The sequence below is a fragment of the Atta colombica genome, unplaced genomic scaffold, assembly GCF_001594045.1.
Source record: "Atta colombica isolate Treedump-2 unplaced genomic scaffold, Acol1.0 scaffold1, whole genome shotgun sequence".
Classification (NCBI taxonomy): domain Eukaryota; kingdom Metazoa; phylum Arthropoda; class Insecta; order Hymenoptera; family Formicidae; genus Atta; species Atta colombica.
The window spans coordinates 2,337,223-2,356,550 of NW_017259183.1; the positions used below are offsets into that span (position 1 = coordinate 2,337,223).

The 19,328-nt window shown below is 40.9% G+C and overlaps 1 protein-coding gene across 1 annotated transcript in view; it reads right to left on the bottom strand.

The window, feature by feature from the left end:
• Nucleotides 1-19,328, bottom strand: part of LOC108689435 (protein trachealess) — a 94,493-nt gene that overhangs the window by 10,428 nt on the left and 64,737 nt on the right. Inside the window, exon 5 of the mRNA XM_018196229.1 lies at nucleotides 1,180-1,418. Coding sequence (XP_018051718.1) covers nucleotides 1,180-1,418 — 239 coding nt within the window. The remainder of the gene's footprint in view (nucleotides 1-1,179; nucleotides 1,419-19,328) is intronic.

The following is a 19,328-nucleotide window of genomic DNA, read 5'->3' on the forward strand; positions in this document are numbered from 1 at the left end:
ATGTAATTTTTAGAAAACGAGAAAGAAAGAAGAAACTCCGTAAGAAAATAACAATATAAATATCAATCAGTAGGATGTGAAATATTAAATAAAATTGCTAAACAATTGCTAAAAATATTAAACAAATGTATTTTGCTTGTCTCTAATTAAAAAAATATAATGCACTTCAAAATGTCTGTTTTTTTCAGCATATATATATATATAAATTAACAAAATACTTCCTGAACATTTCAGAGTAGCTTATAATATCTTTCAATACTGAACACTCTCTAATCCATCTCTAATTAAAAAAATGAAATTTTTGATAAAATGCATTTTGGAATTCTGCTCTTCATATGATGAAATATTGTGACGATACATTCCGCACGTGTCCGCCGCAACGCTAGTCTATTCCACTGCAGACGACGCGAGCGTAAAGGAATTATAACGCGGCTGACTTCCTCTCTTATTCTTATCCCCAGAGAGAAAGTTAGGCGTACAGAATATACGGGTCCCGATCCCTATTAACAGTCTGGATGACTCCCCCTTAAATGCTGATCCATCAAAGACATCATCGGCAGATATATCTTCGTTGAATCGGCTGTCCGGAAACGAGACTATGTCTATCACGATAAATTAAAACAAAATATTCTCTCGATTCTACGTACTGAATCTATATCTGACAACAATAAGAAGGGACGAAATTTTATATCTCACAGAAATATAAATTGATTACTAAGCAAATTTAATTTACTACAAACGAATAGTTTATGAAGTCATTTGAATTGATTTTTCTCACGGATTTATAAACGCAATTAAACTACTATAGTAATATCACGAAAAATCAATTCGACGCACAGTACATAGTGTATAAATTTTCATAAAAATTATTTAAAGCATATAAAATCCAGCTTGGTCCATTATGGCATTGAACTTGTTGTTAATTTGCTACTAAATACCAAAGTATATTATATTCTTAATAACAAATACATTTTACTCTTGCGATGAAACGTTACAATCCAAATAATTTGCGAATTGAAATAATTTTCAATGAATAAAGTTAGTATTCTTAAGAAATCTTTCCCTTGTCCGTACAACAGAGCCAATGACAATCGTTGTAAGAGCGCGAAATCTGCTGTGCCAGCGAAGGCCTTTTTTCTTCTTGCAAGTCGCCAATATATGAAATACGTATTGTCTTACCTTTGACGGATTTGCTGGGCGGTGGACCATCGCGAGACCACGGCGGATCGCCGTGACTGGAGAAGTCGCGTAGTTTGAGGTACGAGATCGTTAGCCTTATTATGGAGGCCTTGTCCAGCTGGGAGGTAATGGCTGCCGGTAGTGGTAGCATTTTCGCGAGCTCGTAGAACTCAAAGTTTTCTTTACCCCGCCGCGACCTCGCCGCGTCTCGGCTCTTCTCCTTGCGCAATTCCAAGATGCTGTAATGCAAACACGCGCACGGTTACAGCGGCGAAAACAGCGCATCTCTTTGGATCACAGTACGAATCTATCGTGAGTCGTAATTCGCACGTACAGAGAATAGTCCCCAGAGAAAAAAAAATTATCAAATAATTCCGTCTGTCAACGTTTAGCTTTAGAGATCACCATATACAATATATGACATAAGCTGCATAACCATAGCGTAAGACTGCTAGACCAATGAACATCTTATGCAAATCGATATGGTCTCTTTTTCTGTCGTCGGATGATCATTGGTGATTACGGATGATCACCAGCGATTTTAAGCAGCTTGTGCAGCTTATGTCATTTTGGCCGGTATTCATATTCAAGATCGTCTTAAGTTCTGTCTTGAAGTATTACGAATTAATCAGAGGGCCGCATAAACGTCTTAAGACATTACTTAAGACAGTCTTAAAATAAGAATGGACTATGAATACCACCCTTTGTGATGGCCCTAACTATCAACTGTGGCTGTGGAGTCTCTGAAATTTTCGCCACTTGCCTTGTAATTTTGATTAATTACTGTAGGAAAACAAGTGACATTTTATTCTACATTTTATAATTAATGCTAAAAAATATAAGGAAACGCAATGCGTATACGGAAGGTGGAGAACGATTACTTTTATTTATCGCCTTTTCATATCTAAAACTAAAAATCCACATTCACTATAATATATTCGTAGTTAAGAGTTGATTAACTTAAAATTGTGAGTGCGGAAATACAACCCCCTGGGGGTAGACTCGATTTGATTAAAAGACTATAGTTGTCTGATGAATGTCCTGCGAGATGATTGTAAAAGTCTATGGACTTTTTGTAAGTTTTAAATCGATATTCATAGTCGATTCTTGTTTCAAGACCGTCTTAAGTAACATTTTAAGATGCTAATACAGCCCTCTGATTAGTCAATGACATCTTAAAACTATACTTAGGACGGTCTTAAATATAAGAACTAACTGCGAACACCGACCATAATCTTCATCTTAGAAAAAAATTGGCGATCGGCCCGCTGATTTACTTTATACTTCCGATTCCTTCTATAAGATGCCCGTCGTTTATCGCTCTGCGTCTCCTAATATGATATTTGCGAGCGACGCGACGTACGACAGGCGGGCATTGTTATTTCGCGCAAATGCGCGCGGCAGAAGCTGAAATTATGCGGTCGCGCAAATAGGTATAAAGGCGGAGAGGCGTGGCGATGTTGTGTCGCGGTGCGGCCACCGCTTAAGCGGCATACATTATTCAAGCGCTATGAAGCCCATGTTTACTGACAAGCCGGCGAACGTATCCGTGAGTGAACATCGGCGTAACGTAACCACGCCCAATGGACGGCCCCTCGAGTCCTCGGTTTTACATTTAAACTGTAAACGCCGGCCAATTGGAAATGGTGGCTGCGACAGCGACGGCACCGTGCGTAATCTACGTGCCGTTCTTGGTACCGCTTGGTCGTTAACCTTCGACGACGGCGAATCGGAGAATTGGCGCGGGTGGACCACGTCGAGCGTTACTTTCCAGGATGTCGCGAGCATACGCGAAGATTTTGTTAAATCGCGACGAATACTTGCCCAACGGACTCGTTTCGGATACGTTGAGATTCAAACAACGTTGCGTACAATCAAATGTTAATTTTTAACCGTCAACTGTTTTCCATTTGGAAAACGGTAAAGCTTCTTACCCTTCTTCTTCAGGGATATCGCAATGAGTTAAAGAGTAAATGTAAATTGGAGAAACTCTAACTTTTCGCAAGATTTGTCCCTGGGAACGCATTGAATAGTTAAGAGTTTTGCCCATTAACTCCCAGTGTTCAAAAGCCGGGGACTGATTTGATGGAAGCGCCGCGCCGGTGGTTCGAATCGAAATGACACGAAACGCAATGGGATTTTTATTCGTTCGTTATTGCGCTTAACGACTGTAAAACGTCGATGCTTTCCCCATCCACCTTGAATTTTGTCTCTCCCTCGCGCGAAAGATGCGCCAACACGATGGTAACCCATTATGACCATTCTCGCTGCCACCCAAGCAAGGATCGGAAGTCGTAAAAACGAAAGAAAGGGGGAGAGAAAGAAAGAGCATTCCTCCGATGTACATAAGCCACCACTGTTCCAGAATCTTGTTTTGGCATTTTACAGGCATTCCGTGACATTCGATCCTTCCTATCCCCCGATGAAGTTTCGTTTACGGGAGGACTTTCGTTTTCGTCCCAAAGGGATAATGACAGATTCCTCCCTTCCGCGACTGTTCGTAAAATGATAGAGTACACATTTTGCAGTGGAGCGTGCGCTAAACTTTTCCCAGTGGTACTTGATGTTGCGATTCTTATCGGCTCAAATGAATACAACAACTCCTTTCAACATTATAATAATACAAATGTAACACGAGTTTCGCGTATTTTTTCACGTGTCATGTTTACTTGTAGCACAAACTTCTTCCGCGCCCCGTCACGTGAACACGGATCAAATTGAGACGATTAAAAGGTTCTGCCGGCGATTGGTGAGGATAAAGAATACGATGGAAGAGGGACGTAGGTTCCTTCGTTTCCTTTGACCGTGTCGAGTCCATTCCCCAAGAGGAACTTATAGCCGGAGAGAAGCTAAAGTCTAAGCACGCCGAGTAGCCGCCCTCGTTCGGATCACCGCCGCGGCGAAACGCGTCTGCAGACGTGTGAAAATAAAATTACGTCCAACTTTCGGTCAAATTGGTCGGAATTGGGCGGCGAGGGCGGTAGGACGAGGGCTCGCGAGATTCGAGAATCCCGTGGGACCGGAGATAGCGGTCCCTCGCGCAACCATCGCATATCCTTGGCGATCCTCGAGAAGGCTACCATCGTGGAGGCGTCTTCAGCCACTCGACATCCTCTTGCCTCTTTAAGTGCTGCCCATCAATAATTCAGCAGCGAGCTATGACGAGCTCTCGCCCTCGAATTCCCGCACCCTCCGTTTCCCAGTTTCTCCGTTTCAAGCGCGGTTCAGATCATGTAATCGTCACACCGGATGTCGTTTTGACCAGGTATAAAAAAATGACAGTGCGAATAATCGACTCGATTATCAAAAGAAAGGAAATATAGTACATATTAATCTGATTTTTTTCAAATATCAGCAGCAATCCTTGATATTGTAAGGAATAATCACATTTCACCAAAGAAAATTTTTTCACATTAAGAAAATTCTTGTCAAGAGTCTCTTGACAAGATTAGGTTAATCTTTATTATTATTATCTGTCGTATTTTTTTTTATAGTTAATAAGATTATTTTTAGTCTGTAGTCGTTGGTGTAATTTTCTTGGATTTTCCTCAGTCAGGATTTTACGATAAAACGCAAAATTGAAAAATATAATATTTGTAGAGATTGAATATCGTTATACGAGATTACCACCTTGTTCGAATGATAAGAAATGTTCGCAACCCTTCCGCAACCCCTGATGATGGTCGTTTCCAAGCTCTTGGATATGATTCCTCTCAGTAATAAGACGGGAAGTGAGAGCGGTATCGGCAACCATAGAAATTATAATGCGCGTCGTAGCACGGACTCATTGACTAATTCAATTAAACGATTCATTTGCCGGTCCGAAGCACCACCTGAGGGTATGTCCCGGTTCCATCTGTATTTTCGCGTCCATGGCGTACGTGTGCCTGTGTGTGCGCGTTGTTCTCGTCGAAGAGGAACGTGAGTCGGAAAAGGACAAACGGACCTTCCAACCTATTCCCAGGAGAGTCGTAGCCTCGCGCAACAATACAATGCTCCTAATGTTACGGCTCCAGTTTCGACATAATTTTCTTTCGCGGTCCCTGGAATCGGGGTGGGAAACCGGGTAGCTATCGGATGCCCGGGCTTTTGTAGTGTTACGGCGAAAAATGTCATTTCCGCCGACCGTTTCGATAACGAGGAGCGAAGAATAAGTTTTACGGTACCGGCGTCGCGATTAGATTCGCACGGAGAATCGTAAATCGCTATGGTTTGCAACGATTTAGATTTCTATAGTTTCTTGAACGATGCTAATCCGAACTCTCAAATTCGTCCGACGCAGTTAGTTGCCAGAGAAACGATAAGATGTCGGCGAGTTGGTGAACCTCTTCGCAATGTCGCTATAAAAAAGAAAGAGTGAGCGTTTGTCTTTTGTCGTTTACGTTCTTATTCGATGTCATGAATTATTCATGGTACATCCCTCGCCTCTAGTGGACCAAAGTACGGTCCGCGATTTCATTCATGATGCAACGCTCGAATCATGTCGAGTTTTATAAGCGAGCGCGAAGGGGATAACACGACGCGTGTAAATTCGTGGCGTTACGCAATTACGCATAGGATGAGCCTGGGGACGTTTCTTGCCGTTGAATCCAATGAGAAAAGAGAAAGTTACTTTTTAAAAACAATTCTCCTGGAATTATCCTGGAATCCTCGTAAATGAAATTGACATCAACGAAAGTAACTTATCATTATAAATCATTATAAAGCTACTAGGTTCGCTCTATATTCTAACATTAATTCGTGACATGATGGATAACGAGTGAGGAAATGTTTTCCATGGAACAGAGCGGAATCTGAATGGAAGTGTATAAAACAAGAAAAAAGAAAGCAGAAAAAGAATAACGCCGGGAGCACTAAAGCATCCCGCTGCATCCGTGGATACATAAATCACGACCGCCGTACGCATGCATGCATGCATGCGCTACACACCTACAATAAAACGGAAAAAAGAGAGAGACAAAATAGGAAGAGAAAGAGAAAAAGAAAGTCGAGATGTGCGCGTGACAGCGAGAGAGGGCGAGAGAGCGGGTAGATAGAGAGTCGGAGGGAAGTTGGCTCCTGATGACGCGCAGATAAGGGAGGGCTTAAAGTCTACGTGATGAGCTTCCCGATGCGGAGGAGCCTGAGGTCGAGCCTGAGAACTTTCGGTAAATGCACTTGTAAGAGCTGTTTCTTCTTTCCTTTACATTTTAGACGCGACCCCAAACTCTCCCCCTCCTCCCTCTGGTATCAAATGTAGTTTACAGCGCGAAGCGCTTTGTCGTGCCTTTTGTTTTTACGTAGTAGATAAAGCTTCCTAAACGTCCAGAGAAAGCTGACTGTTATGATCGAGATCGTTGGTACGAAAAGAGTATAATAATTTTTGATATTGTTTTAGAGAATTAAAAAGTCGCGATGAAAAAGGAAAATAAAAATTACATACAAAATGTTTCAATAATAATGGTAACATATTTTTTTTCAGGTATCTTTTGTAAAAAATAACCCATTAAAAAATAACCCTTTAATTCAGGTATTTCTTAATTCAGGTAAAGCGTTATAAATCGCTTTAAGAAAATTATTTTAAAAATTGTAAAATATAAGGCGATATGACAATGTACATATAAAAATAATCTGCTGAAAATAATGTGACTTTACGAAAAGACCGGATTGGTTGAGATCTGGACACCCACTGAAAAGTTAAGTAGCTGACGTTTGTTCGGCTAGCAGAGAAAGCAAGGGGTTTCGAAAGGCCTCACGTCCGTGGCTCGCATCCGGATGCGCTGGTGTCTTAACTTCCGGGAACGTGAGCCCGTGGTAGGATATATTCGTGGCGCGACACTGTCGCCAAAGTCAGATATAATGACGCGGTCACTGATCTCAAAGAGTCAAAGTTAATTGTTTTGTGACACTTAGCTTCGTCATATTATAATCTCTAGCTAGATTATATTAGACGATCGTACTAAATTGTCGATTAAAAGTGAATCACTCACGCATTTTTTACAAAGATTGCAAAGTTTTTCGTCGAACAAATTTATTAAAAGACTTTGCATTAATTATATATAAAATTGGGTCGTGGTGAAATCAATTAGCTTTCATATATAACTTATAAGCATAAGTATTTATAGTTGATTCTTATTTTAAGACTATTTGAAGTAATGTCTTAAGATACCAATACGGCCCTCTGATTGGCTTATGACATCTTAAAGCTATGCTTAAGACAGCTTCGAATATAAGAATCGACTATGAATACCAACCATGAAATGGTGAACAAAAGATATCGTAGATGCAAGACTCGATAATGGATAATTTTTGAGCTATACATCAAAGGTATAATATTTATACTTACAGAGTATTTTTGATACTTCTCAGCTTAAAAAGTACCTATTATTATACTTTATGTATCTATGACATTTTTTTGTTCAATACATTATAAATGATACATTATAAACTATATTATATGTGAAAACTAACTCATTTCGTAAGGATCAATTAGATTCGGATTTTATTCGGTTTAGACTTAAGGTAATCTCATTTAACCTGATAATATTGTAACAATTATGTTTTTTTTAGCTATAATTAATCTTAAAATTGATGGTTTTGTGATATTTTTAAAAATTATTCACTATAAAACTATCAATTTAGTAATTAACCATAGCTAAAAATATATAATTCCTCCATTATCATCAGATTGTCTAACCATAAGTTAATCAGAAAATGAAAAACCGAGCTATAATTAATGCGGGGTCTTTTCGTGAATTTTGTCGGTTAAATAAGCGTGATGGAAGCCGAGTGGGATACGTGTGCGCAATAACGAATCGTCCTCCTGAATGTAGAAAAGTAAATTACGCAGATTTTCTCTGGACTCTCCTCTTATCCCCCTCCTCCCCCTCCAAGGGATAGTCGACGGTAGTAACGGCGATTAAGAATCGCACTTGTGTGATCGGTTCGTTACTGGCGACGTCGGAAAATCAAAATAGAGGTATATATATTGGAAGGAAGATAAGGGTGAAAGGTAACATTGACGGCTCCCCCGGTTGCCCCGTCAGCGTTCTTCCGATCACACATCGGGTTTACGGCCGCGGCGTGACGTACTCGTCTGCCCCATTGGTTTACCACCCTTGCGTCTTATACCTACCGCCACCCATCACCATTCCCATTATCCACTCACTGTGACAGAGCTCTCTTGGGACCGTACCCTGTACTACGAGCGGCCCTTTCATCCGATTTCCGAAGGGCCGCGGAAATTCTCGGTGTCAACCTCGTCAGATGTACCTGCGTAATTTGTCGAACGCGCGGGACGTGGTTATGTCAAGTGACATAAATAATACATGACACATCGGGATTAAGCGACGGCATGTTTCTAGATCGCTCATATCTTATCGGGTATGATTGTAAAATTAATTAAAGACTCGCTGCGTAAAGTATCTCAAATTATGGTGCTATGCATGAGCATAAATAAAAATCGTTTCACGATTCACAAAAGTAAAGATAAATTTTGTAGCAATTATTGAATTGAATCGATCGAAGCGGTCAATCGATGATTTATCAAGCGGTCAAATCCAATAGGTGAGAACAATCGTGTTAGATCGCGGATCGCCCAAGATTAACGGCGCTTTACGATATTTTTACTATTAAGCAACTAGTAAGCGTAATACGTAATTAGAGAAATAAGTATAAGAGAAACAACATGCCCTGGCTCGAGGAGAGGACCCTGACTCTGTTTGTACGGGACACAGAGGTCCGCCGGTACGAACCAGGAGTGCGTGAACGCGGGGTTGATGTTGATCGCCCCAGCGGCCCCCTGATGGGGTCCGCCGACACCCACACCGACACCGACCCCGACCGGGCTTTGTCGTTGAAAGCCCCCGTAATCCATGGCCACCTGATACGGCAACATTTCTTCAGCGTTGCTTCGCTCACTTATCTTCACTTATATCTGACAATTCGTCCGATGGTCTTTCGCGACCGCCACTGTTCACCACCCTCGTGCTGTTTACGATACACAAACTGTCACGCGGCGAACCGGCACTTGGTACCGTCCGAATAGCGGTCATTCACGTAGTCACGGTGTCTTCCTTGACTTCGACATCGACATCAACGACGGACGCACCCCCGATCGAATCCCGGGGATCGCGCGCAGTGAAGGGTGGACGCGAGCGGCGCGGAGGAGACTCCGAACGGCCCCGTATATCGCCGTTGTTCGGGTTCGTGACCGAGCGAGCGGCTAGACGGGACTGTACCGTCCACGACGAGCGAGACGTCGCGGGCTGAGAGCTGAGAGCATCGAGAGAGCGCGGAGGACGAAGGAGTCGGGAGAGTACGTGAATAACGGGAGCGTGCGCCGAATAACGGGCGGAGTTATCCCGCCCACGAAACGCCCTGCTCGACGAACGATGCTGCTTTCCGGCGCGACGCGCGTCCGCCCACTCACCCTGCCTTATTTCCTTGACGTCGTCCTCGTCGCCGTCGTCTTCGTCTTCGCCTTCGTCTTCGTCATCTTCGTCTTTGGCTTTGGCTTCGACGACCGTTCTTCTCTGCTTCATTGCTGACATTGCTCTGTCTCTTTCTCTTTCCTTCTTTTCCCCCCCTCTTCCTCCCTCTCTCTTCCATATTACGCGGTGCGACGCGATACGATGCAACCTCGTTCCTCTTCATCGAGGATGCCGCGTACAGTTTTCATTTCTGTAGTATTTTTCCTCTCGAAGACTATCGTTTATACCAGCTACTATACGAAGATCATTAATACAGAGGAACTGTGTGTCATTCAGTAAACTCTAGCTGTTAAATTACCATTTGCGTTATCGAGTATAAAACCTGAAAAATTTGCATATACTAAGAGCGTTTGTGGAGAGCATTATTCGCCATGATGTCGGCGTCGTGAGGTGTCGAGTAAGCCTTTCAATATTCGTCTCGTGCATATGGAAGCCGGGACTTTCACATCTTTTAACGGATGTCCGCGAATTTATCATATCATATATGTGTACGCGATTTTATAATATTTCGCAATGCACGGGAATTTTTTTTTATTATTATGACTTTTAATTAAAATGCGAAAAAAAACTGTCGATTAAGTTTACGTCTCCCATTTCTCTCAAAATTGCGATTCGATCAGGTACATTTTCAAAGAGATTTGAAAATGGATTGACTTGCCGAAATATTAATGATTATATAAAGAGTAGATTACGCAAAAAATTGATCTAAGAATTATACGGATATGTTAATCATAGATACAATTTTCTCTTGCACGTACAATCTGAAAATCAAAGTCACCAGTCCAAATTGTAAAATTATTCCATGCCTAGGAATTAACCGATATCGTTTCAAATAGATTTCCTTTGAAGACATGAAATCAATAAGACTGATAAGTATATAGAAATTCTGGCTTACATGTCAATAAAAAATATTCTTCGTAATAACATTATTTCTATAATATTTTAATAAATAAATATCAACTGAAAGACATGTGTTCTTTTTTCTATCATATTTGCTATAAATGATTAACACTACTTATGTTTCCTTAGTTCATACAATTTATTCATTTTTCTTACAGCAATTTTACAATACATAAATTGAGAAACTATTTTCTCTCAAACATCTGATATTATTTTTTTTATTAGTGTATGCAATTTTAATAATCTCAGTTGTACGTAAAAAAATACGTAAGATCCTTAGAGAGTCGATTTGTATCGCGAATCGTGTAGCAACTTGGGATCGTCCGTTTAGGATATTTGTATTTAGAAATCGCTTGTGCGACGAAAACGATAGGCTGTCGTTCCCCGTTCCTAGATTCAAGCGATGAGGATCCAGCAGGTATAGGAAAGACGGATCAAAACCTAGGCACGGGGGAGAACAACGACGCATCGACATTGCTAGATACGACCGAGCTCGCTGCGTGTACTTAGCATGCATCCCCGATACGAAGGATTCCTTATTGTATCGTTGCACGTGAGCGTAATGCACAAATATGAACTTGGCTGCGGGCTGTGTTCCTACCCGGGAGCTTCGGTGATAACTCCGTTCTCATAATCATACATATGGATGTCTCACTCCTCAATAGTATACGTTGCGTTTATTCGAATAAACGTAACGCTCATCGCGATTGTCTAGTCTAAGCCACGTCACGTGCTAATCCCTTTGATTAATCACTTTCTCTGTGAAAGAAGTACGGCGTACGTATTGAGAAATTTAACGCCTGTGTTAAATTGAGAAGCTGTAGTCCATTCTGTCGAGCTGGCGATAATAGTACGGATAGAAGACGATAAAGTGCCTCCGAGCGTATTATAATTATCGGAAGAACCGTGTTCGTGGGAATTCGCGCAAACTCCGAGCATTCGTACAAAGTACGGAAGTATATGGCTTAGGAGCGCATTAACTCGCTGGTTAATCGGCTGTTCCTTCAATCGGATAATATCGCTTTTATGTACATAACGATTCGTATCTAACCCTTTCCGGGACAATGTATCAGCGCGGACGCATAAACGTCGGCCGTCGGGTAAAGAAGGGCCCCATTAAAAGCCACCGCTCCCCCGCGGAGCCGTGGACGCGATAAGACTTATCTCCATTCTCTAATTGAAAGTTAATTGGTCCACCGTTAGTTAGTCGTGCGAGACCCTGCGTTTCGCTTCTGGGTCGTCTACCACTCGGGGCTCGGGGCGGCAATTTAGGAACAGTGTACCGACAATAATAAGACCCTATCTTATGGCGTTACCGCCGAGCGTCTCCGCTTCGGGTGTACACGTATTACCTACGGTGTTACGTGCGCGCCAAGTCCTCCCACGTGTTCGTAATAAACTGGCCCGCCACCGCCTCCGTGTAATCGAGAATTTCCGACCAACACGTAGCAAACCGTGCGTACCTGAGACAGAAAGATTACAATCGGCTTTCCAAGAGCGAGAATCGACCGCCCGACTTGTGCCCGAGAATGCACGTGTCCTCTAAGCGGTTACGCGTGTTGCACCAGTTAGTAGTGGTTACTGATTACTACTAGATGGGAAGAGATAATATCGCGACGTATAAAACGAACGAGCGTATAAAACGAGTATCATTCGCGTTGAAAAGTAGAATGCATTGATTGTGAATTATTTAAGAGTAGAAGACTAATTTTGTGAAATTACTTCAAAATACACTTACTACTATACGAATACATTATTAAGTGACGAGAAAATTATTGATGCTATCCGAGCTGGACTTTACCCAGACAGTAATATTTATGGAATATTTACAAAATATTTATAAATATTTATAAGACTTATTTGAAATATTTTGTAAGTATTTTTTGTGGTCTTAGATTGCACAGAGATCCTAAACATTTATTGTATTGTAAATGTTGTAGTAAATATTATTCAATAAGACATTAGAACCCAAATAAAAAATAGTTACAATAAATATTTATTTATATTCATTATAAATATTACATAAAATATTTAGTCTACATTTTAATATTTCGAATAAAGCTTTACATAAAATATGTTTAAAATATTTATATAACATTTCAAAAAATGAATAGTAATAAATATTTATCATAAATGTTCTGTCTGAGCATAACGCTCAAATAACATTTTGGTGTACATTTATATATTTTATATATCATACAATTGAATGAATCTAAATTCACACCGAAATATTAATAGCACCAAACTCTAACTCAGAATAATAAAAAAAAAAAGGTAGAAATTTTGTTATTATTGAAACGTGCGAAGAATCTTTTTCACTTAATGAACATATAAAAAATGTTTACAAGTAGAAAGCAGAGGACGAAGATGTCCCGACACTCACAGATCAAAAGGGCAAACGGCTTGCCCGATTTTGCCCGTACGGGATATTTGCCCATAGGGCACATGGGAGATATTCGTGGGTACACGAGGGTTAACATATATATGTAAGCGTATGCAGCTCCCGTAATTTTTCAAATTGCACCACTGTCATTCACCCTCCCGACCTTATCGTCTCGCAAACGGAAACGTGCTCTTCCTCCCCGCAACTCTGTCTGTCCTCCTTTCGTCTTTCCCCGACGATCCTCCCTCTGGTTTCGCCTACTCCCCCGTCTTTGCCTCTCTCGTGCTAAATTCTCCCTCCGCTCACCAAGACATAAGGGGAGCCTGGCTACTAACGAGAAACGAAGTTATTTGAGGGTGCTACAGAAAGGAGTCGGACAATCATAATAATCAAGTGCGATTCGCGTTTATTGTTGGCGATTATTACTCGCCACCCTCTCGGCTCGCGCGCCTTTCTCTCTCTCTCTCTCTCTCTTTCTCTCTCTCTCTCTCTCTCTCTCTCTCTCTTTCTCTCTGCCGCCGCAGCATGGTGGTAATAAATAATAACAACCGAATGAATCTTCGCACCGCGGTGCGAAATAAATAGAGTTAAAAAGTTCGCCGATAGCGAGAACTTCCGTGAGATAAGTCTCTGTGAAATATTTCGAGGTAGCTCCTCTCCATCCGCGACGCTTCCGCCGCGCCTCGTAATGGCTAAGCTCATTTCGCCATCGGTTTTCACTTAATGAATCTTATTCTTTTTTATGAATTTACTTCCTTAAAAATTTATTATCTTTGTTGTACGTACGAAAAGAACGGTTTTGCTGAAATATTTAAAAAGCTAAATACAAACCTGAAAATAATTTTGTAGATCTATCAAAATAATTATGTAAGATTCAAACTGATTGTTGGAGTATCAAAACTTTTCAGCATTGCTCATCATGCTTGAATTTTTTATGTAATTATTTTGATGATCCAACAAAAATTTTTACCTCTGTACTTAAATTTTTAGATACTTCATCAAAATCATTCTGCACTGAAAAAAAATACAGTTAATTTTAATAAATATTTACTTGAATTTACTATCAATTAAATATTTATTAAATATAAGGATATATTTATTTGATATATTAATTTGATTTGACAAGCATTCTTTTTACTAAACAAATATTTATTTATTGTAAGTAAATGTTTAGTTGACACTATTGAAATATTTATTAAAATTGACTATATTTTTTCTGTCTATGTATATTTTTGAGTTTTGTTATAATCGATAATTATGTGATATGTAATTATTGATGCAAGCAGTGATGATTTGCGACAATGAACTTTATATTCAGATTACAATTTCTCCAACGACCTAAGCTATCAAACCATAACTTTATTGATAACTGACAGAATTACCGATGAACAAAATTAGGTCGATCGTTTATCAATTACGCGTGTATTAAAAATAAAAGAAGCGGGACTTCGGGCGCGCATAAGAACCATCCCCTTGTTCCGCGATTCATAATTGCGTCGGAGTTTCAATTACGTCTGTCGTCGAGAAAGATTAGCGAAACAAATTGCTTTCTCCTACCGTTAGTGCACGCACACATATTAGCGTAACTTTTTTAACATTAAAGGAAAAAACTGCTCGCCCTAGTGCCTCCGGAAAAAAGAGCGTTGTAGTTACATCGTCCTGGCACCCTCCCTGTCGCGCTACTTAATTATGCCTTGCCATCTTCGTTCAGAAATAATCTCCTTGTCCTCCACGTTGTTCCTTCCACGACACAGGCTGCGTGCACATTCTTGTCGAGATATTACCTTTTTTTCCCTTTTTAACGCCAAGACGTTCCATCACCGTCGCTTACACGTGTATTTTATCGACCAATATGACGTTTCTAAGGCCATCCAGAATGATCTCGTGCAGCGTCTTTGAAAAGGATATTCCACGACGTCGTCAAAACGACTACTTTGACTGGAAATCTGACCGATTGGAACTGGAGTTGATTAGATTCTATTTACTGGACGCGAGTTTAGTGGTTCGATCCCCCTTCGCTTCCGTCTATTTCATCCCCCTTGTAGCAAATCAACTGGTATACGGGGCCACGATCCCGCAGACCTTTCCTTCGTTCGTTGCTAATTTAGAGGAAGGAGCGGCCGGGTTCGATCTAGCCATTTATTTGTAGTATTTGCAGAATGTTGCAAGTCGTTAGAAAATATTTTAATGCCCAAATATTTCTTTGTATCGGAAGGTTTGTCAAAATATATACTTGTTAAAATTTATTATAAAGAACGAAGGAAGAGAAATAATCTTTTGCAAAGGAAGATGCTTGTCCTCTCGCAGCTACGCGACGGTGTAAAAATTTCGATCGGGGAGAAAGAATTGTTCCTTCGATGCGCATTTCCTTCCATACGATAACCCTGCATTCTTGTGCACGTCCGAGAGAACAATTTTTGGACTTTCAAGCGTGCAGTGGCGTAGATTGACAAGAGCAGCGGCAAGGGCAAGGCAATGGCAGTGGAAAATGGGGCTCGGGGAAAGGAAATAACAGGGTCCGGGACCCTATCGGCGAGGCAATCACATCCCCCTTCAAGAACACACTGGCATTCACTGAACTTTAAAATCAAATAATGCCCATTAAAATAACAATACGCGTCCCCGGCGAGCAGGTTAAACATTCTCCCGCTCGGCGCCTAACCCGCTCTCGCCTACACTTATTACCATACGAGATCGGGTTACGACAATTACGTTAAGTATCACCATCTTTAATACATATCGATTCGAGTTAGGGGGAGAGAGAGAGAGAGAGAGAGAGAGAGAGAGAGAGAGAGAGAGAGCGGCTGTTCCTCTGTGTTCACCCCCTAATATCTTAATCAAACCTAGAAGGCGGTTTGTTTTCGCGCACCCGTGATTTCGCAACAGCCCAACCCGATGAACGATACTTGCGTAATCGCTCTGTAACATTTTGCGATTAACGATCCGTCGGTTGTAAACAGTCGCGCTTAGAAAAGACCTGGTGAGACAGGTCTTTGGAGATTCACCACCTGTGCCAGCGAAACACAGAGATCGTTATCGCGAGTGGTCGCTTCGCAGGATTGACATAACGTAAACGGCGGCAGAACCGTTGACCTAAGATCGTTATCGTCGCGTTACACGATGCTTATCGCGTCGTAATATATCGGTCTTACTGGGCCTCTCTTGGGGCTTTTTGAAGTGGCTACGTTATTCCGACGATTCAACTGTACGTTAAAAAAAAATGTATCGTTACAAAAGTAGAATTGTGTTCAGCTGTTAATTGATAAATTCAATTCTCTCAGCTTTATCACATATCTGTCACGCGAATTTGCCATACTGATCGCGTCGCACGTCCGTGATGTATAACAATACGGCAGATTTTGTCTGCAGTCAAGGGTGCCGATATTTATGATAAAATGCCTCCTCTGGAAAGTTCCCCCGAGACTGGGGAAACGGCACGCGGCAATTTATGCACGTTGGACGAACGGTCGAATGCGCCATCTCCGTTAAACCAACGGCCGATCGTATCAATAATTCTTATTATGATACTCTTATATTATATTTAAATATAATTTAAAAGGATTTCGCTAATTATAATACGATGCGTCAGATGGTTACGCCATCATCAGTTGCCACGCGCATTAAGGAAAGTTGCAAAAGGAATTCCTCGCTCGTTATGTAAGCTGCGTCAGAGGTAGCTTCACGCCACGCTTCGTTCGCAAAAATGATAGCCAAAATCGACAAGCATTATCGAGCCATTTATATATACATTGCAAAGATTAAGAAGACGAATAAAATACATCGAATTAGAATCCAATTTGTACGTCAGACGGACAGTGGCGGGATATTTAGGTCGACTCGGTAATTCAGGGGAGTAATTTCCTCGTCGGCCGTTCACGATTTCCATGCCGGACGAAAGAGGAGAAACGTTTCGATTTGATCCCGGATCGAGGAAGAGCTAAAGTTAGAATGGAAAGGTGAAGTTCCAAGCGGCTATCAAGTCGCTATGGCGCCGGCGATCTAACGACTCGCGCTGACAACCGGATGCGAGGAGAGGAGAGGCCCGATACTCGCCGCGGCGAGTTCCCGCATCGGTCATTAGCATGCAACTCGCGGACGTACATATTTTGGGGAGTCCTCGCGAAGAATACCAATATTCCGCTTTGACATTCCAATAAAACGCGCTCGTTTTGTTTATGAGCTTGTACGCGATGCGTGAGCGTGCGTGCGTGCGTGCGTGCGTGCGTGCGTGTGCGCGGCTCGCAACCGCGTACAAGTCCACGTCCACGTCGTCACCGAGGTGGTTACATCAAAACGCATGAATGGTATTGGAGATTGAAATGGGAACGAAGAGACAGAGAGTCACACGACCGCACCCACACCGATCGGTGCCAGAAACGCTCGCGCTGGAAACGCGTTAACGAATGTCGTGCCACCCTCTCAGCAATATCGAGACAAGATGCTGAATACATTATAGAAAGGACTTACGTTCACTCGATAACGTCTGCTAAATCCTGTCTCCCTAACTTTATTAATTTTACTCTTCGACTTTTTTGCTATACAGAATGTTTCTTAATGTCCACTAATCATATGGTATTATTCCTAACGAGATATTAATTTCTAAGGCTGCTATTCATGGTCGAATCTTATCTTAAGACCGTCTTAAGTAATGTCTTAAGGCAGCCTCCTGATTCGTGACTTTTTAAGATCATACTTCTTAAGATCGTACTTAAGACAGTCTTGAATATAAGATCTGACTATGAATATTGGCCTAAAAGTTGCCGAGTAAATGGATAAAATCAATGTATAAGACAATTTTACAAGATATTTTTCAGTGTTCTTTGTAAAACATTTTCAAGAAAAAACTCTTAAGGAAGTTCTCGCGTTTAATGAAGTATAAGACAAGTCTATAATATACATGTAATACAAAAATTAATAATACCAATAGTATCTAGAAAAAAATTTCATTGATTTTTACCATATCATTTTGAAGATATTTAATTCTAAATTTATAGAATTTTACATTACAAGTTGAATGTAATCTTATTCTGTAGTTATTCTCTTTTAAATTGAGACACTTGCAAGACAGCAATTTAAACATCGTAATAATTATATAAAGTAAACATTTAAGTTTATTCTCGTAAAGTTTCATTTAAACTGACCGTAGAGCTTACAAGCAATTTATATTCTTCAATGAAAAGAGTTAGAATATATATGTCAAATGGACGTGTATATATCAAATGAGCATCTTACAACTTTTATTTTGTCATTTTGAAAATATTTAGCATATAAAATTATAACAATAATTCTGTATGATAGTAAGATATTATTAGTAATCTTTTTATTCCATTACTTTAATTGTTTCTTACATATTATAAATAAACTGTCTACTGATTAAGAAGTAGTGCGAAAATCTCCTTAAAGATGTCTTAAAAGTTGTCTCATATATCGATTTTAGACATTTTGCTCAGTGGATAACTAAAAAAAGACATTGCGGAAATTGCAAAATGGTAGAGGATTTTTCGATTCAGTTTTTTATTAGGAATAACATTATATGATTAATGAGCGTTATTTAAGAAACACCCTGTATGATCCTGCATTTCAAAATGTATACTCTATGTATCGCTACAATTTAATCGTTGACACGTAGGCGATTTTTTATCAAACACTGTCGTCAACATTTTTTTGTATTACACCTCCCGCGCTGAAATAAAAATAAACGAACAAGCTCGACAGGCCACGCGGAGATCACGCGGAGATAATTGTTAAATTATTATTTTTTCGAGGGTACGGAAGCCCGAGTCGTAACTAACTCGTCGGAAGAGCGTCAGAAGAAAGCGGCGATGAGGAAGAAGGGGAGAAAAGAACCAATTTGAACGAAGCATACATTCTCCGCGGAATCTCTAAGCCGTCAGATACGTACAAGCCCAACTTGACACGATTTTCAATCGTGCGTATAAATCAAAAAAAAGTTTTCAAATGCCAGGAACATTACGCTTCGCGTACGGGACGTTCCACAAGATGAGCATCCGCTTATAAGACGACTGTCGACCGCGTGATCTCGTTATTCTTGCGGCGATCCCGATGACGATTTTTTTTTCCGTCAATGCTCCGCTGACCCCGTCGTTGAGCTCGAATCGTCTCGAGTACAATTCGTATAGAGATAAGGGAAGGGAAACCTCGTGCCGGCGCGAATCAAGGCATGCGCGCCTCGTGCGAGCAGTCTGAAGGGGGAAGAGGAGGACAGCGGAGGTGTCATCGATGCCAGGGGTATTACAGCAATGATTGGTATGCCCGGCAATCGATCTACGATCCCCCTCTCCCCTCCCCCTCCCCGAATTATTTTTCTTCCGATTAACTTGAGATAAGATCTGAGTCAATCATTTTCTTGTAGTAGATATCTTCTGGAGTAGCAG